The sequence below is a fragment of the Vombatus ursinus genome, unplaced genomic scaffold (assembly GCF_900497805.2).
Source record: "Vombatus ursinus unplaced genomic scaffold, bare-nosed wombat genome assembly UNPS02014768.1, whole genome shotgun sequence".
Taxonomy (NCBI): Eukaryota; Metazoa; Chordata; class Mammalia; order Diprotodontia; family Vombatidae; genus Vombatus; species Vombatus ursinus.
This window is the reverse complement of record NW_020954546.1, coordinates 19,071,198-19,093,459: the sequence shown is the minus strand read 5'-3', so window position 1 is coordinate 19,093,459 and position 22,262 is coordinate 19,071,198. Positions and strand designations below refer to the sequence as shown.

Here is a 22,262-nt window from a genome sequence, read left to right as displayed (position 1 = left end):
GGTGGGGCTGAGCATGAGGCCGGAAACCCTTGTGCCCATTGTCCTCAAGACTGCCTTCTGGTTGTTACTAAAGCCCCTTGGCCTAAAGTCAGTGAATGTGGGCACCTGAAAATCCGGAGGGGGGGGGCCATGTGTTTGTGATAAGCCGGAAGGGCTTCCAGAGCAGAGCTGAGGAGGGAGAGCATGCCAGGCCTGGGAGTGGCTGATGGAGGGTGGGAGGTAGAATGGAGGCCTGTTTGACATGAAGGAATATAATGTGGAATAACGATGGAGGCAGATTGTGGAGGGCAGGAATGCCAGGCTGGGAGCCAAATACTCTGACCCAGAGCCACTGACGGGCACAGAAGGTTTTCAGAGCAGGGCAGAGACACGGAGGTCATTTCAGCAGGAAGAGACCAAAGGTGGGGACCTCGTAGGAGGCTGTTAAATAGTCCAGGTGAGAGGTAATGAGGCTACTGAGTGAGATGGGTGGGTGGAAGTCAGAGGGAGGCAGGTTCTAGCTCTGGATAAGGAAGAACTTTCTAAGACTTCACGCTGCACAGATATGGAAAAGGCTGCCTTACAAAATGGTGAGCTTCTCCTCACTGGAAAAGGGCCCCCAGAGGCTGGATGGCCCCTGGCGGGTAGAGGATTAGATTGGGTGAACTTGGGCCTCCAGTTCTAAGCTCCTGTGTTTGAAATGTGGCTCGATGTAACCATGGCAGAGTGACTTCCCCGCGCTGTTTCTCAGTGTCCCCATCTGTCAAATAGGGATGTTCATACCTTCCTCATTCACCTGATAAGGTTTTTTAAGACATAATTTACATGGCTGTCTTTTGTTTTAAACTATCAATTTTCCTTATCTTCCTCCACCCCTGAAAGCTTTCCTGGTACCCAAAAAAGAAAAACCATTTAAATAAAACCAACTAATGCCAAAACTGCACCTGATCGTACTGGACCCGCCTTTCTTATCCATGGTACCCCCCTCTATTGGGAGGAAGAACAGTTGGCCAGGACGGAGATCATTCCGTGCAGTTATCGAGGTTGACGGGTTTTTGGTGGTGTTGTCCTTCACCGTATCTTAGCCCTCACTGTTCGCTTAGCTCTGCTTTCTTCACTGCATCACTTCATCAAAGTCCTCCCGCACTTCCTGGAATTGCTCACGCTCGTTGTTTCTGATGATGCAGGAGCATCCCGTCGCATTCCTGTCGGCCGGCTTGGTTAGCCCTCCCCCAAACGGTGGGGACTTGTCTTGTTTGCTTTTTTTGGTGCTGCTTTGAATATTTTGTTTTTATTTTGTTGCCACCGTGACTACCCATGCCAAGGAGTGGGATGTCTGGGCCAGAGGCTCTGAACACTTGAGTCACTTTGGTTGTGAAATTCCAGTTGGGGGCAGAAAGGTAGAGTGGAAGATGCTAGATTTAGAGCCAGAGGATTTGAGGTAGAATATCATCTCTGCTACTTCTTCCCTTTGTGACCCGAGCAAGTCACTTGATATCTCTAGGCCTCATCCATCATTGGTCTAATGAAGTGGTTGGAATAGAAGACCTCTTAGGTCCTTCCCATTCTGAAGTCTGTGATCCTGTGGTCATATGATTCCCAGAATTGGTTGGACCAATTCACAGCTTCACCAACAATGTATTAGTGCGCTACTTCCCCCTTTCCCCTTTCCCTTCTTCCCTCCCTTCCTTTTCCTTCTTTCCTTCACTCCTTCCTTCACTCAATTATGGCTTGATTTTTAAGGTTACCTTTAAATCTAAATACTGTGATCTTAAGTTTCCAAAATTTTCCATTGTGAAATTGGAAAAGCATAACTACACAAGGTATTTCAGAAGAATTTTTAAAAAACCTGTAGAAGTCCTCATAAAATCGAAATTGCATGTTTGGGGAACCCCCTCCCCAAAGGAACCTTACGCTGCTATGTGCAGTGAGCTTTTCTTCCCCCCTTTCTAGGAAAGGACTTTTTCAGTTGTTGCTAGTCTCTCAGAAACAATGCTCTCCCCTTCGGAAAAGAGCTCTCCATGCTTTGGGGTCTCAAATAAGGAAATTCTGATGCTGAAAGGATCCTTTTAGGTGTTACAAATTTGTTGGAAAAAATTATTCTAGAGCATGTTGCTTTTCAGCTTGTTCGTGTTATATCTTGTGTGGGGTTGGATGTAAGCAATTCAGGAAATTGGGAATTTGCAAATGAAAAGATGGCCTAAGCTACAGAGGAGGCCCTTCTTCTTTGGCACCTGATAATCCTCTCTCTGCATCACTAGGGCCTCTGCTAGCTCTAGGTCCTTTATAATAATTTTCATAAATTCTATTGCTTTAATTTTGGTAAATAGTAGAAAGCTGATTTCTCAATTTGCAACTGACTTCCTACAAAGCAAGTAATTTTTCTGATTGTCTGTAATACCACCATTCTAGTTTATTTATCATCTTGGTTAAAATGGAAATTGGCTTCACTAGAACGTTTAATATTCCCTTTACCAATAGATCGTATTCAACACAATTAAAGGAATTAAGAAGCCAAAATATGTGCACAGGAATAGGATAATCTGTTGTTCAAGGTGGTTGGATGGAGTTAGCTGTGGGACCTTGTGGGCATTTGAATTATATCCTGCTTAGAATGAGGCATTTCTAGCCTAGTGCTCATCGTTTTTCATTCTAAATTTGCTGAACAGGATGGGCAGTCTCTGCTTGAGGCCCCGACCCTGGGGAGCCGATGCTTTGCATTTCAAGATTAGAAATGAATTAACAGACCTCTGTGGGGAGAACATATGTCCTACACATACTACCTGTCTTGAGCCAGCCATGTTCCATCCTGCACTAAATTATGAGTACTAAATTCAGTCACGTTAAAGAAAAAAAGGAAGCAAATAACAAAAGCTTCACAAATTCATTAACTTAACGAGCTTGCAGGAAGACACGACTAAAGCCTGCTGGTAAAGAAATATTAATATATTAACTTTTAAAATTAGAGTTTACCATCTGTTCCATTTGAGGGTATTATAGCAAACACATCAGAAGAATCCTAGTAAGACGTTGTTTAATAGCTTTCATAAACTTTTTTTTTCTCCTGTTTGTGGAGATACTCTAAATTTATTTTTAAAATCTTCACAAAGTCCTCAGAGTTTTAGTGCCTAGAACAGGGGTGGAGAACCTGTGGCCTTGAGGCCACATGTGGCCCTCTAGGTCCTCAAGTGTGACCCTTTGAACCCAAACTTACTTGGATTCAGTCAAAGGGCTGTACTTGAGGACCTAGAGGGCCCCATTCCCTACCTCTGGCCTAGAGCTTCCCTCAGTGTTTAGGCCCTGCTTGCCCTACAACATTCCTCTGCCATGCTGGCCCCCCTTCTCCTGTTGAGGAGTTCTTTCTGGGGGTCTCAGTTTTGGGGATGAGCTCAGGCTGGCTACTCTTTGAATGAGGCAGCTGTGCTTCTGGCTTTCTGGACTTTCCTGTCAGACCCTGGCGTGGGCCCTTTCTCTACACATTACTGTTTATCAACTCCTTTTTATATGTTGTCTTCTCCTTTCAGAATATAAGCTGCTTGAGGGCAGGGTCTGTCTTTTCCTTTTGCTTTTATTTGTATTCCCAAGGCTTTGCACAGTACCTGACACAGAATAAATGCATTGCCTGGCTGCATTGCCTGCCTGCCTGCCTCAGCTTAGTTGGGGGCAAGGAGAGGGGAGGGAGGTAAAATGGCCATAAGTCTGAATTTTTTTTTAAATTAAAAAAATTCTGTACTTAAACACTAAAAGAAAAAATATTTCCATGTAGACAATAGAATGTTAAAAAAAAAAAGATGATTCCATGTGAATTTATGAATGTCTCATATAGTTTTGCTTTTGGCTCTTGGTTTTTGAAAGCCATGCCAGGGGAGTTCAAGCTCTGGGAGGACCCCCAGGCCGGGAAGGCTTGGAATGCAGTCCAGGTGACAGTTTGCTATCTTAGGAATGGCCTGGCAATTAAAATTTTTGGGAAGTGGAGGTGTTGACACTGTGTCACTATCAGTTTTTTATCCAGTGTCAATTTTTCAGTGCTAACGATTTGTTTCACCAGGTTGTTCTGGACTTGTACTCAGGTCTTCTTGATTCCAGGCCCAGGGCTCTATCTACTGCATCACCTTAATTTCACAATATTTTACAAATTCACAAATCCACAATATTTCACAAAATAATTTCAGAGGAGTAATAAGCACTAACTACTGGGAAAACAAGGACAGACCTCTGGTAGAAAATGGCACCTGAACTGAGCCATCACAGAATTGGAAAGTTGGAAGTGACCTCATTGGTCATTCAATTTAACTCGAAAGGAAGCTTCACGATGACAAACCTGAATTTTTTGTTGTTGTTGAGTTGTTTCAATCATGTCTGACTCTCTGAGACCCCATTTGGGGTTTTCTTGGCAAAGATCCTGGGGCGCTTTGCCATTTCCTTTTCCAGCTCATTTGACAGATGAGGAAACTGAGGCAAACAGGGTGAAGTGACTTGCCCAGGGTCACATAGCTAGTCAGTGTCTGAGGCCGGATTGAACATCCTGACTCCAGGCCCAGTGCTCTGTGCACTATAGCGCCACCTGAGGTCATCTTGTTGTTTGTCTTTCATTTTCGAAGATGGTCGATGATGTCATGAGGTGATGTCTTGACTCCTGCATGTTGGACTTAAGTGAGGCAGAGCTGTGCAAAGTCATCAGCCTCACTCTTTCTTCTCGAGTCTAGTGACAAGACAAAAGTCAAGAGGACTGGCGATGGCCTGGGGTGCAGTGGTCACCTGACCTCTGTGTGAAGACCTCCCAGGAGGGGCACCCCTCCCCTTCTTGAAGCAGCCCATGCTGCTTTGGGACATCTCTCATTGTTCGTCAGGCAGCTGAAAGAGAGAAGGCTATGAAAGGCTTGGGAAAAACGACCGATCTTGTTACTTCCACAACAAGGCAGTTGAGAAAAGAGTGGTAACTACTGACCCCTAAGCCGTACGTGCTGTGAGGGCATCCTCGTTGGAAATTTAGAAGCCAACTCGGCGGGCACTTGCCGGTGACACTGTACAGCAGACTGCATCTTCAGAGCCACAGCGACAGGCAGGGAAAGTACAAAATGCCGCTATGCATTGAGTTTTTGATTGTATTATAAAAACAGAAGTGTTTGCCTGGAGTAAAGAGCTCCCAATGAGCTGCCCCTCATGCATAGGGGAACTCATACCAGATCACCTGGATCATGTAATGGCAGAGGTGACTCTGATTGTACTTTGGTCATTAATTGGAAGTAGTTAAACGGGATGCTGCTTGCCCGAGGGTCTTACCATCCTCCTCGAGCACATCTAGTGCAGAGTACAGATGGAAGAGAGATTTCTCATAGAAAGCAAGACTTTCCAGATGCTCGCATTTCCAGATGATATTTTGCTGATCCTGTCAAGCCCTGCAGCAGGGCTGCAGGCTCTTTAATGAGATCTGGAGTCACTCGAAAGAGTTCAGTCTTACTATCCACATAGCTACAACTTTGTGCCTGAAACAATGCCATTGGCCCTGCCAACGCTGTGCATTTGAGTGGAAGACCCATGGAGTTATTGAAGAGGAGGAAGAAAGCAGATATACTTGCCTTTCAGAAAATGCCCAGTGCTTTTAAAGATTGCAAGCTTTTCCTTGAAACAAAAGTCCCTGTTTGTCCCTCATGTTTCCCACCAGGTTATCTGCCTTTGAGTCATGAGACTCCATAGACTTGGTGTACAGGTAACACCAAGGGCCCCGGAGAAGCTTATGGGGCAGATGTGGGTGGGTAGACGTACTCAAGCATTGGGCAGTAAAATACCACAGAAGTTATCTGAGAAATTCAGCAATAGCAAATGAGGTGGGGTATTTGTGCAACCTCAAGAACTATATAGGGTGATGGTGTTCAGGACACTCTTGTGGATGATCTCCCCCACCCCTCCATGTAGAATATTTCTGGGGAGACTTGGACAAGATGGGAAGATGTGGGGGTGGGTCACAATCTTTACCATTGCAGGTGGCGAGTCACATTGGTGAGGTCACAGATGCCTCAAAGTAACTAGCTCTTGTTTATGGGCTTTATTTTTTCAAATTAAATTTTCTTTCAGTACAAATCTGCCTTTTCTCCCTTCCACCTCTGCCTACCCTCAGATGAAAAGGAAAAGCAACATCTCCCCCCCACCATTATGAACATGTATAGTCAAGCAGAACACATTTCTGCTTTGGCCATATCCAAAAACATGTCTGTCTCAGTCTGCATTGAGTCTATCATCTTTGTCAGGAGGCTAGCAGCATGTTTTTTTACTCTGACTCCTCTGAAGTCAATGGTGGTCATTGTGCTGATAAGCATTCCTACCTAAGTCTTTTAAAGTTGTCCTTACAGTATTGTTGTTTTATAAGTTTATAAGTGTTATTTTATAAGTATATGTTGTTATTTTGGTCTTGCTTACTTCACTCTGTGTCAGTTCATATGTGTCTTCCCAGATTTCTCTGACACCGTCCCCATCAGCATGTCTTGAAACATTGTAGTATTCTATCACATCCACATACCATAATTTGTTTAGTAGATTGATGGATAACCATTGAGTTTCCAATTCTTGGCTACCACAAAAGTGACTGCTGCAAATATTTTTGCATATATGAGTCCTTTCCCTCATTCTTTGATCTCTTTAGGTATGTACACCTAATATTAGTATCACTATGCCAAGGGATGTTCACAGTTTAGTAACTTTTTGGGCATAGTTCCAAATTGCTTTTCAGAATATATGGACTAGTTCACAGTTCTACCAATAGTGCATTAATGTACCTGTTTTTCCATAGCCCCACCAGTAATTGTCATTTTTTTTAAATTCACTTTGCTAATCTGTTGGATGTAAGGTGACCCATCAGAGTTATTTTAATGTGCATTTTTCTAATTATTCGTGATTTAGAACATTTTTCGTATGCTATTGATACCTTAAATTTTTTTCTCTGAAAACTGTTCACATCCTTTGACCATTTTTCAATTGGAGAATGGCTCATATATTTATAAATTTGAATCAGTTCTCTGTATATCTTTGAAATAAGACTTTTATCAGAGAAATTTATTGGAAAGATTTTTTTTCGTCCACCAAATGGGCTTCATATCAACTAATTTTAGAATTTGATGTTACAAGGGTCCTTCTTTCCTTCCTTCCTTCCTTCCTTCCTTCCTTCCTTCCTTCCTTCCTTCCTTCCCTCTTTCATTCCTTCCTTCTTTCTTTCCTCCCTCTTCCTTCCCTTTTCCCCTTCTTCCCTCTCTCCCTTCTTTCTGTCCTTCCTCTCTTCTTCCCTCTCTCTTTCCTTCCCTCCTTTCCTGCCTCTCTTCTCTTCTTCTCTTTTTCCCTCCCTTCCCCTCCCCTTTCCTTCCTTTTCCTTTGCTCCAGGGACTTACATTCCAATTGAGGGAACAGTGGCTAGGAAAGGTAGTTATAGAGGAAATCACAAAGATGATGAGTAGAACACTCTTTCCAGAGGCAGTGGTAGTTTCTCAGAGAAAGAAGTGGAAAACTGGGGGTGGGAGGGAAGTGGGAGGTACATGCAGTTGTACATCCCCCTCCCCCCCCAGGACAGGGCAGAAGATGGGGACACCAGACTTATCCTCTTGTGGTTTGATTTGAAAGGTAGTGCGTTAGCAGCATAGGGAGGAGCAAGATGGAAAACAGCTTGGGGAGAGGAGACACGTGGACCATGTTTGGGTCAGTCCTTACACTCTGCAGTGTTTGAGTATTGTTGGCTACAGTTGACTATCCCATTGCTGAAGGCTCTGTTTTTTGTTGTAGATTACCGTGTTTTTTGGTTATACCAAGGTCTTCTTTCAGATGGGCTCGATTTCTTTCTTGGGTGACATGCAAGTTGACATAGTTACCTTAGCCTTAGTATTGACCTCTGTTAGTCCTTCATTTAGGATATATGTGTAGTTTGTTTTTTTTTTTAAACACGGTTGGCCAAATAGAGATTCAAAAGTGATCCTGAAATTGGTTATAGGTCATGTAGAATCCAGCTGTCCTGACATTCTGGGTAGTGCACATTCAAGCAAAACCTGATTTAATGTTATGTTCTGGCAGAAGAGCTAAAATCCAGTCAATTAAAGGCTGGTGATTAGGTTGAAAGTATACCCATGTGGAGACATCAATCAGTCAAATGCGATTTAAATTGCTGGATGCTTTCCTGTACTTTTGAGTTAGCAGTTAAGCCAATCAGAAGGAAATATTCCCCAAATGAATCAGCCAAAAATTCTTGCCACAAAATTTTAGTGTTTTATTTTTCCAAAGGAAATAATAATATGGCCAACAATTGGCTTGCTTCTCTTGAAGCAAGAATGGGTGTTGTTGCTTTTTCAGGGAAATCTAAACGCTTCCTTAGTTCTGAAAAGTCTTATGTGGCCCATTTTGATGGTTTTGCTGAGACAGATCTCTCAGCGGGCCAGGGGAGTCCAGGTTCTTCATGCCCCTCAGGAAGAATATTATGTTGCGGCCTTGCTGTCCTCTGAGGGAGAACTGGACTTTTTGTTTTGCTCTACTTTCTGATCTCTTATTGAAAAGGGACGTTTTATCTTCTCCTGCAGTTCTTTCACCAGCCCTATTTATGTTTCACTATCACCTTTTGGTGGTGGGAGATACATCTGTCATGATGGTTTGCAAATGGAATTGGGGAGATTGTTAATTTTCAGTGTGTAGTTATGCACAGAAGACAAAACACTTCTCTGTCTCACTGTCTCTTTGTCTCTATCTCTCTTTTTCCTTTCCTCTCACGCAATAGATAAAGTGAAGTCTATGATAGATTTCTCTCTGGTGATTTTCTCCTCTACTCAAGTGTTGTCATTGATTTGAGTTGAAATTTATTTCAGAGATAAAAATAATGCCTTCCTTGGTTAAATTTTGCAGTGATTTCATTTGACCTCCAAGTCTTCCAGTCTGACCCTCCCGTTTTTTCACTTGATAAGGCTTATGGCACTTAGTCAAGGTAGCCAAGTTCTGTATCCTGTAATCTTGTATCCCTGTGCCCCTGCAACATCTGCATTCTGTGGGAAATGGCCTGATTAATTTTTAAAGGCGTATTGTGCTATTGGTAAATAGAGGTTTATTTCTGATGGGAATATAGATTGGATCCAGTTGCAGAACACATTAATTTGTTAAGGGAGGCCTACAGTAATCTCAGGAATCCCTATTACATCCAGCTGCTATCTTTCATCGGATTTTCATCACTATTTGTTCAGAGAAATGGGACAAGTGAGTTCCCTGGACATTTTTGGAATCTTCAAGTTCTTTCTTGCAAAAAAAAAAGTATATTGTAGGTAATGTAAGTTAGAAAGAGGTAATGTGGTCACAGCTTCCCCCAAATCCAGAAATCTTAAAAAAAACTGTTCAAAATCACCTTTTACTTAGGTGATATTAGTGAGAGGTCACAAAGTCAGTTGGAAAAGAAGCAGAAGAGTTAGGAAATGTGTCTTTGATAAATGGGAAATCAACTCCCACCACTGTGAAAATCAGCTTTCCTCTTCCTCTTAGCAATTAAACAAGTAATTTTTTTTGACAGGTAGAGTGATGACAGAAGTAGAATATTTTAAAAGGTGACAGCTGAGGGAACATGGAGGTTGATAGTGAACAAAAGTCCAAATTTGGTTTTTTCTCTGCCAGTTTTCCTCACTATACAGGCAAACTTTGGAAAGGTTTATATACTGAAAAGCAACATGATATGGTGGCTAGAGGTCCCACTTAGAATCAGGAAGACCTGGGTTTGAATTTTCTCTAAGATATTTACTGGCTCGGTGACCCCTGGTAAGTCACTTGATCTCTTTGGGCCTCAGTTTCCTTATTTGTTAAACTACTAAATTGGAATCAGTGACCTTCAAGGGTTCTTACAGATCTCTGATGTGAGCAAGCAGAAAATCAATGAGCATTTATTAAGTACCTACTTTGAGTTAGGCACTGGAGGGAGAAAGAAAAAATGAATTTACATTCTAATGGGGGAGGGAGGGCACTAGCAAGTGGAGAGATTAGGAATGGTTTCACGTAGAAGGTGGTGCTTGAACTGAGCCCTGAAGGAAGTCCGTGATTCTACTCCTTTCCTCTCCCTCTTTTCTTGACTCTGCAATCTGGCTTCCAGCCTCATCATCCAATGGAAACTGCTCTTTCCAAAGTGACCAGTGATTTCTTACTTGCCAATTCTAATGACTTTGTCTCAGGCCTCATCCTTCTTGGCCTTTCTGTAGCATTTGACATTGTCAGTCATCCCCTTTTCCTCTCTGGGTTTTCTTTTCACTGCTCCCTCTTGATTCTGCCGTCTCTCTGACGGTGCCTCCTCATTGTCCTTCCTTGGATCTTCATCTACGTCACACCCACAATCTGTAGGTATTCTCCAAGGCTCAGTCCTAGTCCCTCTGCTCTTTTTGCTATATATTATCTCACTCGGTGAACTCATTGGTTCCCATGGGTTCATTTATCAACTTTGTGCAGCTGATTCCCTGATCTATGGATCCAGTCCTAATCTGTCTCAGAGCTCCATCACAGATGGCCTATTGGACATTTCCAATTGAGTGTGTTGTAGCCATCTTAAACTCAACGTGTCTAAAACAGCTCATTAACTCTCCCTGCCCCCCCAAACCACCCTTCTTCGGAACTTGTAATTGCTCTGATCACCACCATCCTTCTAGCCATCTGATTCTCAACTTTGGTATTCAGTCCCACATACCTAATTAGTTGCCACATTTTCTAATGTCTTTCTCTCCAGCATATCTCACATACATCCCATTCCTTTCCACTTAGCCGCCACCTAGTTCAGTCCCTTAGCCCCTCTTTACTTGGACTGTTGCAATAGCCTCTTTTTTTTCTTTTAAAGGATTAAATTTTTTTTTAACCAATGAAAATCTATATAATTCCTTCCCACCCCCATTGACAAAGAATGAAAAACAAAACCTCTGTTAAAAGATGTGAGGTTAATTTCTGTGTTGGCTTTGTCTAAAAAACCCCCAGGTCTCATTCTGTATGTTTAAACTATCACCTCTCTGGCAGAGTGTGTCATGTGTTTCATCACAAGTCCCCTAGAATTGTGATTGTTCACTGCATTGATCAGAGTTCTTAAGTCTTTCCAAGTTGTTTATCTTTACAATATTGTTGTTACTGTAGAAACTATTCTCCTGGTTCCGCTCACTTCACACTGCAGCCGTTCGTACAAATCCTCCCAGGTTCTCTGAAACACTTTCCCTTATCACTTCTTACAGCATAATAATATTCCATCACATTTGTATACCATAACATGTTCAGCTATTCCCCCAATTGATAGGTACTCCTAAGTTTCCAAGTCTTTGCCACCGCAAAAAGAGCTGTGGGTAACTATTTTTGTACGTGTTTGGTTAGAATTTGTTTTGTTTAGGACTGGTCCTTCCTTTGACTTACTCTCCCTCCCTTCTCTTCTTTTCCTCTTGTTTTCCTGTTGAGTGAAATGCGTTTTTGTACCCGTGAGTGAGGTTCAAGTGTCACCTCTCCCCTGACTCATTCCTCCTTGTTTGTAATAGACCTCTACTTCTGAACTCTGACAGTGTGAGATAATTTTCCTCATCCTTCCTCTCTCTTTTCCCCCTCTAGTGTATTCTTCTTCCTTCCCTTTCCATCTTTTCTTTTAAGGTCATCAAAACACAACAGAATCACTCCAGGCATCTGTCTAGTTAGATTCACTCTATGTCTCCTGATGATGATATGAGAGGACACATATATCATCTCATATTAGAATGTAAACTATTTATCCTTGCTTAATATCTTATAATTGCTTGCTCACGTTTACCTTTTTATGGTTTCTCTTGACTCCATTGTTTGTACTTCAAGGTTTCTTTGCAGCTCTGGTCTTTTCATGAGGAATACTTAGAAATCCTTTATTTCATTGAAGGTCCATTTGTCCCCTGTAGTATTATATTCAATTATGTTAGTTAAGTTATTCTTGGTTTTAAGTGTATACCTTTGTCTTCAGGCATATCGTATTCCTAATTCCTTGATAGTAGCTGCTAAATCATGTAGAATACTGACTGTGGCTCCTCAGTACTCGAATTCTTTCTTTCTGTCGTCTTGTAGTATTTTTTCTTTGACCTGGAAGCTCTGCATTTCGACTGATATTCCTGGGAGTTTTCATTTTGGGGTTTCTTTCAGGAAGTGACTAGCGAATTCTTCCTATTTCCACTTTGTTTCTCTGGTTCCAAGAGTTTGGGCAGTTTTTGTTTTTGTTTTTGTTTTGTTTTGTTTTTTTTTTTTTCAGATTTTTGAAATATGATGTCTAGGTTCTTTTTTTTGGTCATGGTTTTCAGGTAGTCCAGTGATTTTAAAATTACTTTTCTTAGATCTTATTTCTAGGTGAATTGTATTTTTTTCTTTTTTTTTTAGGCAATTGGGGTTAAGTGACTTGCCCAGGGTCACAAAGCTAGTAAGTGTCAAGTGTTTGGTCTGAGGCTGGATTTGAACTCAGGTCCTCCTGACATCAGGGCTGGTGCTCTATCCATTGTGCCACCTAGCTGCCCCCTTAAGTGAATTGTTTTTGCTTTGAGACTCCTTGCATTTCTTCTTTTTTTTTTTCCTTTTTCTTTTTTGGATTTATTTTAATATTTAGTGCCTCATGGAGTCATTAGCTTCCACTTGGTCCATTCTGATTTTCAGGGAGTTTGTAGCTTGGGTAAAGTTTTATAGTTCTTGTGTCAAACTGTTACTTCCCTTTCTGATTCTTTCCTCTGTAGCTTTCATTTCTTTCCCAGTTTTTTCCTATAGTACTTTCATTTTAATTATGCAAACACTTTGAAGTTTTTTTTTTTTAAATCTCTTGCTTTATCTCTTCCGGGAATTCTAGCTGAAAATATGCCTAATCTGTGTTTTTCTCTGAGGCTTTGCTTGTAAATATTTTGGAGTCATTCTCTTCTTCTGGGTTTATATGTTAAGTGTCCATACTACCATAATAGCATTTTTATGGTGAGGTTTTTTTTTTTTAATTTGCTCACTCTTCCAGCCTATTTCCTGACTTTAGACTTGGTGTTAGGGCAGGACTATGTGCACTTCTGGAGGGAATGTTTGGATCCTACTGCTTTCTTAGGGATTCCATGTTGAGTTATTGCAGGCTCTAAAGAATAGCTCAGGCTGTGGACCTACAAGCTTTCAGTGCTCCCAAAGTGGCCTGAACCAGGATAAAGTCTAATTTCTGCCTTCTTGGTCTGACCTTTGTAAGTTCTGGATCTGGATTTGGGTCTGAGCAACCTTGTGGGGTTTGCCCCATTTGGAGTTTGAGTAGACTGCTGCTGGACTCATCCACTACCAGCTACCTGGAAAGCCATGCTGGTTCGGAGTGACAGAGCTGCAGGCCCCCATTTGGTGGGGGATTCTTGCCTTGATTATTCAGCTTCAGGCTTCATCCTGGACTGGAGGCTTGTACCAAGACCATACACTTCTAGGGTCACAACCGCATAGCTGCTTGCTTTTGAACTTTCTTCTTTCTTAGCCTCGGGTGAACAATGGCGCCTTACCCTGAAAAGCCACCCATAGGTACAGGTTTCCTCCTCAGTCCACCTTGGATCTGGAGCTGGTTCATGAGCAAGAGAGCTGCCAGTTGCCCCTATTTCTGCCCCTCTTTGCTGGATCTGGGACGTTGTCTTGGGTAGACCCAGTCCTCACTGTCAGAGACATCTCTGTCTTTTTCCCTGTGCTGACCTGGCTGGAAAAGTGAGTCACTGATTTTTTTTCCTGGATTTCCTGATCAGAATTCAGTCTGTTGCATTTTATAAATCTCTGTAAAGGAATTGTGTGGTAGAACTTGGATTTATGTAAGAATCCTGCTATTCTGCCATCTTGGCTCCATCAAAATAACCCCTTCATTTGTCTCACTGCCCCAAGTCTCTCCCTACTCCAGTCCATCCTCCACATCACAGCCACAGTGGTTTTCCTACATGGGTCTTACCATGTGACACCTATCCCCTGACTCAGTAAATCTTCTGGCTTCCTATTACAACTAAAATCTGATTGACTTTTAAAAGCTCTTCACCGGTTGGCTCCTTCCTATCTCGTCAGTCTTCTTACCCATAATTCCTTTCCACATATTATGTGGTCCAGCCATACTGGCCCACTTACTCGACCTCCCCCACAGGGCTCTTCTCTCCTGTCTCATACCTTCGTACTGGCTGTCCCTACTTCATGTAGGATCCCTGGATTCCTTTGAGACTTAGCTCAAATGTCCTCTGTGCAGAAGGCTTTCCCTGGACCTACCAACTGCTTATGTCTTCCCTCCTGTATTATTTTCCATTCCTTCTGTAGAGATGTTGTGTGTGCCTGTGTATGTACAGGTTGTCTTGCCAATAGAATATAAGCTCCTTGAGGGCAGGGGCTGTTTTCTCTTTTTCTCTGCATCCCCTAGTGCTCCATGCTTGCTGATTGTTGGTTGAAGGATGGGGAGAGATGGACTAAGCATCGTACAGCCAGAAGGATTCAGAACTGCTTCCAAGTCCATACTCAGACAGTTGTCATTAATAGATCAATGTCAGCTGGAAGGAGTTCTTCAGGACAGCATCCTCCCATGCTTTCTTCGGCCTTATCTTGATGACCGTTTTGTCTGTGAGTTGGATGTGGCACCCCCCCTTGTGTTCTGGGAAGTTTGGATTCAGTCAAAGGGCCACACTTGAGGACCTGGAGGGCCCCATGTGGCCTCGAGGCTGCAGAGTCCCCATCCCTGAAGGGCTTTGGGTTGAGTTGAATAAGTCAGCATTGAATGACAATAAGACATAAAACTTAGGACCTCAAAGGCTATCTTGTCCAACCCTGCATGTTACAGATGAGGAAACTAAGGTCCAGGGAGGACAAGTGACTTGCTTGAGGTTAGATGTGGGATTTGAACCCATGTCCTTTGATTCTGGAGACATTGCTCTTTCCATTATGCCAGGCTAGAATCAAACTTACCGGTGCGAGATGGAGGAGATTGCATGGCTAGGCTGCTGTTTGATTGCAAAAGATCCTGTGGTTAAAGGATTCAAGACCAGTCAGAGTCAGCAGAGTGAGAAGGTGGACAGAAAAGCGAATGTAATCCTCGTCCGCTTTAGGAGACACATTTTTCCAGGGACGAGGCAGGGACAGTCCCTCTCCATTTTGTCCTGGTCAGATCACGTTTGGAGGATTCTGCTCAACGCTGGATACCCCAGTTTAGAAGGAAAATTGATAAGATGTAGAAAGTCCAGGATAGTGAAGGACCCAGAGTCTGTGACGTAGGAGAAGGATCTGTGGAGACAGTGAGCATGTGTATCCTGGAGAAGGCGAAAGGGGGAACATTAGAGCTTCCTTCAGGTATTTGAGGGGCTGTTGTGTAGAAGAGGTGTGAGACTTGTCCTCCTCAAATTAAAGTAGGAGCACCATCGGGAGCTGTTGGTTAGGCCTGATGGTAGGAGAAAGCCGGGGTGTTGTGGGGCCTTCCGAGGCCCAGGCACAGCATCCAGGAGGATGAGTGGAACGCTGCTGGGAAAGCCTCGTCCTCGGCTGGTCACCCGTTTGGTAATCGTGACCCAAGGACCCAGCTGTCTGAAAAGGCAGTAAAAGGAGGGGAGGCTTTCTGTGAGTTTTAATTTTCTTTGGGCATCCAACTTTATAGAGTGGCTACAGATCCTAGATCAGCAGATCCCTTTTAGTAGAGGGTTTGGATTATTTGGCCAGAAAAATTCATTTAATCTTTTTCATTCCTCCTCCTTAAGGCAGATTCTGATACTTTGCAGTTATACTTTCTTGATGATGATACTAGTTTGTCTAATAACCCCAGGAAAAAGGATGAGCCGAGTCTGTGGCCTTGAAGCCAGGGACTCTGGCAGTGCTGGTGATCCACGATGTCTCTTCTTTTTGCCCGAACTTCATTGCAGGGGGTTCTTGAGTTGTCTTCCTTTCAGACCTTCAGTTGGTGCTTTTGGGAAGGTGGCAGCTGAGGGCCAGGCTGGAAGCCCCGGCTTCTGTCATTTGGGATTCCATAGGCTTTGGAGCAAAATGCAGCTATCCTGCCTGCTTCTCAATCTGGCTTCTCCTTCTCTTCCTTTTTCTCTCCTTCCTTCCTTCTTTCTTTCCTTCCTTCTTTCCTTTTCCTCCTTTTCTTTCTCCTTCTCTTCAATTTTCCTTTCAGTTTTTTGCTGCTACAAAAGTTCTGCTATCAGTATTTTTGTGTACTTGGGTCTTTTCTCTCTGTTTTTCACCTCCTGGCAGTATATGCCTCAAAGTAATACCTCTGAGACCAAGGGTATGTATAGTCTAGTACCTGTTTGGTAAAATTTTAGATTGTTTTCCAGAATGGTTAAATCATTTATAATGCCATCACTAGTGGATTAATGTGCTTTCCCCCTGTCCCCAACACACCTATTTGCCTTATTCAGTTTTTTCTATTCCGATGTGTAGGAGATAATTAAAAGATTTGTGTTCTTATTATTGGTGATTTGGAATATGCTTTCATATATTTATTGATTACTTGCCCTTTTTCTTTTGAAATTATCTTTTTCAATCCTTTGACCTCATCTCTGGTGGGGAATGACTCTTGTTTTTACATATTGGTATCAGTTTCCCATATCTTGACTATTGGACCTTCAGCAGATATTTGCTGTGAATATATATATTTTTTTGCCCAGTCATCTGTTTCTTTTCTTTTTCCAGCTGCATTGATTTTTTGGTTTGTATTTTGTACCAGGCAGTTTTGATATGTAATTAAAACTGTCTTTTTATGTTTTATGTTCAAGTCTGTCCCTTTTTTAATTAGACATTTTCCCCTCCAGCCATTGATGTGTGAGGTACTGCCTTCCATTCTGCTCATATTTTTTATGTTCTAACCTAAAAGGTCACAGCAGAAAAGATTGGTTCAGGCTGTTTTTTTCTCTCCTTTGTCTCCCTCTTTAAGAAGACTGGTCCTGAAAAGTAGGAGCTCATGCATAGGCCTAGGTGTCTCTACCACTTTGCATAGCCTTGTGGCAGTCTATTCCTGTAAAGTGTCCTTGGAAACCAGGTGGCTGATAGATATCTTTAATTAACTCCAGAAAATGTCAAGATTAGATGAAAAGGCTAATATGAGCTAGTGGGATAATGACATCCAATTTCTGGCCTTGCCCAAGTTTGAATGGCTTTGTTGTAAATGGCAAGTGGGTTAATGTGGTCATATTAACTCTGTTACTAGTGCTGTTGATTTGATTTTGTAACCTATAGCTCTTTGGTGAAACTAATAACAGCAGCAAGAAGAAGAAGAAGAAGAAGAAGAAGAAGAATGATACAACAACAGTAATAGTGATAAGAAGGCAATCCAGGAAGCTTGTGAGTCTAGATAACCTTGAGAGGCAGCATGGTCTAGGGCAGGAGTGGGGAACCTGTGCTCTGTGGCCTTCCAGATCCTTAAGTGTGGCCTTTTGACTGAGTCTAAATTTTACAGGTTAAATTTTGGATTCATTCGAAAGGCCACTCTTAAGGTTCTAGAAGGCCACATGTGGCCTTGAGACCACAGGTTCCCCACCCCTGCTTTAGGGGAAAGAGCAGTGGCCGTGGGTTCAGATTCTAGCTCTCCTACTTGCTACCTTTGTAGTAAATTTAATGTCTCTGGGAAGGAAGGAAATGAGCATTTATCAAGCACTTTCTGTGTGCCAGGCACTGTGCTAATGCACATGCGAGCAGAAAGAATGGCAGACCTTCCCTTCTGAGAGCCTCCATTCTCTTGGGGGAGATGGTACACAGAAGGGAGCTGAAAAGTGGAGGAATGGTTTTGAAGCTTGAAGCTAGGAGTAGGGCTGAGAGGGGAGGGGAATGGAAGCCTCCGTAGGTCCTGCCACAAAATGGAGGCTGCAGAAGGAACTCACCAATGGGAGATGGGGCTGGCTTTGCTGAGGGGCTTCCAGATTGAGGAGTTTATGTGGCGGTTGGCTGTATCAACCTGGGCAAGGAAGCTCCAGGCACTGTGGAAAGTTCCAGGATGAGCCAGTCTGGTTTGGAGGTCTGCAAGCTAGGAGCAGTGGGCTTGGAGGGGAATGGAGGCTCAGGAGGAACTCGCCAGTGGGCCACAGCCTCCCTCTGCTCAGTGAGGAGGCGGAGGAACCTGGCCCAGATGACTAAAGCTCCTTCCGATCTAAAAATCATTGATTTGACTAACTTTGAGAGCTGAGCCATATATTGGATCAAGTGTAGACTGGCTCTGGCTGACGAGTGGTGACTCATCAAGAGGATGCTTTCTTGGAATTGTTTTTCTGGTATTTGGGCTGAATTTGCACTGATCCCTTAATATTGTCAGTGGCTGCCTCCTGTTGGCCATGCCATCCATTCACAAAAGGCGTGACCCTCTTTCCCAGGTATGATATCCTGGGATTCTTTACTCAACAGTGCCAATTTTTGACTTGAAAGTGGGGCATGGAGATTGTGCTAACCGTGGTGATGCAAAGAGGAAGGTTGGGGGTGTGTGTGTGTGTGTGTGTGTGTGTGTGTGTAGTGTGGGTGGAGACAGCTTGCTGGGTAGATGACTTGCTTAATGACAATAAGGATGCTAGAATTTATGTAGCACTTCAGGGTCTACAAAGTGCTTTTCCACGTGTTGTTTCACTTGATCCTCACAACAGGCCTATGTGGGAGGTGTTGTTCTGAGCCCCATTTTACAGGTGAGGAAACTGAGCCAGAGAAAGTTTAGGCAGAGAAAGATTAGGAAGTGTCTGAGGCTGGATCTGAATTCTGGTTTTCTGGAGTCTAAGTTCAGTCTGGGCATCGGGCTGCTTAGCCTGTAGGACCGTAGCGTTGGGAATCTTCCCCCTCCTGTCCCCCGGCAGGTCCACGGGTTTGCGACGGACTCCGAGAACTTGGTAGATACCAGTTTATTAAACATTGGTTGTAGCCAGCCGAGCTCGCCGGTTACGAGTTTTTGGGAGAGACCCTTGTGATTTGGGGGAATGAATTTGCCAGATTTGGAGGATTGGCCGTTGTCTTTCTCAATGTTGAGGGAATCCTTAAGAGCTCTGCATCCTCTCTCTGCAGGCACCACACCAATCCCGTGGGTACGGAGTGGCGATGGAAGATGGATCAGCCTGACATGATCTTACGAGAGGCTGTGGAAAATCACCAGAACATGATCAAGCAGTTTAAAGGTATTGGCCTCCCAGCAGTCTGTCTGCGAAGCTCCTGGGTCTGAATTGTCTTTCCTTTGTTAAATGTTTGGGCAGGAAAGTAAGAATCCCACCCCCGCCCCCAGGACTGTTGGCCATTTTCTTTTCTTTCATCAGTGTGACCTTTTACTTCCTGACTTTAAAAAAGATGAATCATTAAAATGACATAGCTTCTTGCCTTTGATCAGGTTTTCTCCCACAGCTCCCCAATTACCTGGGGACCTTTTTTTGGGGGTCTGGTTTTCCCAGGGCACAGACCTGTTGAACATCCTGAGCTGATAGGCGTTTATGAGTGGATGTGATTTTAGGGATGGGTGGAGTGAGTCAGGGGGCTGGTGCAGCAATTCAGTTAACAACAGAATTTGAATTACACACTTTATTCATCTTGTCTTTTATTGGGGTTTAAAAGAGATTGGAGAACAAGATCTGTGTACATAGATTTGGATCAGGGAGTCCGATAAGCTGAGTGTGTGATCTGTACCAGTGGAGGGATTGGCCTTCTGGAGGAGATCCCGGGTTGGTCAGAGGGGCCAGACAAGGTCTTTGCTTCTGATTATTTCTCGGGTTGAGCCAAGTGTGGCTGCTTGAATGTGTGGCATGTGAGACAGGACAGTGTCAGTAGGACAGTATGGGGTTTATTTCCAGATAATGTTTAGCTCAGAGCTGACCTCTTTTGTAAAAATCATCAAGCTGATTTGCTACTGCAGTTGAGAGTGTAAAGGGCTTTCTGTCTTACTAGTCTTTTTTTTTTTTTGGTGAGGTGATCGGTGTTAAGTGACTTGTCCAGGGTCACACAGCTAATGTCAAGTGTCTGCGGTCAAATTTGAACTCAGGTCCTCCTGACTCCAGGGCCAGTGCTCTATCCACTGTGCCACCTAGCTGCCCCTTGTCTTACTAATCTGGCAAATAAAATCTGACATCCTGAAAAATTGTTAGGGCCCTCCAGTTATCATAGCAGTGATACATTGGCTGGCCTTAGTCACTTGCACAAAGCCAATCTTCACACCGTGATTTGTCATTCCTGTTTTTATTGAAATACGTCTGAGTCACCTGTCTGCATTCAGACAGCAAGAAAATGGGCATATATTAAGCACCTACTGTGTGCCACCCCTATGCCAGGGACTATATGCCCTCCCTTCAAGGGATTCCATTCTACCATTGGGAAGTAAAGTACATAGAAAATAAAACACAAAATACACACAGAGTGATTTTTGGAAGATTGGACAGATCTGATATGAAGGAGAGTTTGTTAGTATTTGAATGGAGGTGCTGGAGTTCTCACTGGAAGGATGAGGCCGTGTGGCATGGGATAGTGCATGAAAGGTACAGAACAGATGTGATTGGGTTTGAGGGACAGGGAGCAGGGTTGGGCAGGGAGCTTTGGCCTAGGAAGGGTGGGGAACCTGTGGCCTCCAGGCCACATGTGGCCTTCTAGTCCTTGGGTGTGGCCTTTGACTGAGTCCAGGTTTTACAGAACAAATCCTTTTATGAAGGGGATTTGTTCTGTGAAGTTTGGATTCAGTCAGAGGGCTGCCCTTGAGGACCTAGAGGGCCACTGGCTCTCCACCCCTGGCCTAGGGCATGAACAACTCTGCATATCTCAGGGCCAGGATTACTGGGCCAGCTTTGGCTTAATTGGCTCTATTATGCCATCACTGACCTTGAGTACCCCATTTGTGGGGCTTTGCATGCAGAGTTCATGCTGGTACTCTGGCCTTCCTAGGGGTCAATCACCCCATTTCCTGCCAGCTTCTAGGGATCCTTTCAATGTGTTGCCCCTGCCCCTGGTCTGCATCTTTGAAACCCACCCCCTGCACAGCTTCCTTCGGAAGAGCCTCGTTCTGGGGAGGGCTCCAGTGGCCATGCACCACGTTCTGTCCGGGTACATTTGGAATCTGGTGATTTAAAGACCCCCAAATTGTCAGTGAATGAGATGTTCATGTGAAAATATTTCAGAAAGGTCGATGTGCTAAATAAATATAAAGTGTTTTATTGAAGTTGTCTTTTGTCATAAGATAGCAGCCCATTTTGCCAGAGGGTTGTGAAAATGAGGGGTCCATTGTTTAGGTTAACCCAGATGGACTTGGAGAGGGGTGGAACATTTTTTTTTAAATTTTTTTTAAAATTTATTTTGATTTATCAACAATCTCTTCCATAAACTTTAGAGTTTTAAATTTTTCTTTACCTCCCTCCCCAAGATGGCATGCAATCTGATATAGGCTATACATATACATTCCTATTAAACATATTTTCACATTAGTGATGTTGTAAGGAAGAATTAGAACCAATAGGAGGAACCACCAGAAAGAGAAAACAAAATGGAACATTCTTAAAAAGCACTTTTCTAGCCTCAGATCAGGAGCTGCAATGTGATTTGGGTTTTAGAAATATTCTTTGTTATTTTCCCAACTAATCTGTGGTCTCCACTCCATGCCTGGTTCTTCTTTTCCCCTCTCCCCAGATGAAGAGCATTGATAGATGGAGACTGACTGAGGTCCCGATAGTGTGAGCCCTCAAGACACCAATCCTTATAAATTTCCTAAGGAGACTTTTGGTGGCGCTCATGAACCACGTGGGGCTAGCGTAAGTGGCCTTGCTGAGTGACGGAACCAGCTTTTTGGCCTTGCCTGATTCCAGTACACTGAGTGGATTTGAATCTTTAAAGACCAGGCCCCCTTTGGAAGGAAAACAGATTCGTTCTGTTTAATTAATTGCGTTTTGATTTTATGTGAAGCTGTTTCATAGGCCTCTGCTTTTTGTCTCTCAACCTTGTTCTTGTTTTTATGAGGTTTTGCATTAACTGCATTCCACTGTGAGCGGCATCTCCCTCCCTTTCTTAGAATGGGCTCTGCTCCTGGAGCTCATTTGGGCCTCCCAGGCCAGCCTGGTTCCAGGTCTCCTACATGCTTCCGGCTGTCCCATCAAGTCAAGTTTTATTAAGTGCCTACTATGAGTCAGGCCTTCCCTCCCCGACTCTGGATGAACTCTTCCCTTCCCCCCTTTCCATTCTTCTTTGTCTTTTGTCTTCCCTCCCTGCTGTGTAAGGTCCTGGAGGGGAGGGACTGCTTTGTTTACTTGAATCTGTATCCCTGTCACTTAGCACGTTGATTGGCATATAGTGAATAATAAATGCATGTGGGTGCTCTCTCTCTCTCTCTCTCTCTCTCTCTCTCTCTCTCTCTCTCTCTC

At 43.5% G+C, this 22,262-nt stretch overlaps 1 protein-coding gene across 3 annotated transcripts in view; it reads left to right on the top strand.

Moving 5' to 3' along the window:
* Window positions 1-22,262, top strand: part of TYW1 (tRNA-yW synthesizing protein 1 homolog) — a 242,919-nt gene that overhangs the window by 74,570 nt on the left and 146,087 nt on the right. For all 3 annotated transcript variants that reach the window (XM_027862445.1, XM_027862446.1, XM_027862447.1), the window contains exon 11: window positions 18,946-19,055. In XM_027862445.1, the coding sequence (XP_027718246.1) occupies window positions 18,946-19,055 (110 nt within the window). The remainder of the gene's footprint in view (window positions 1-18,945; window positions 19,056-22,262) is intronic.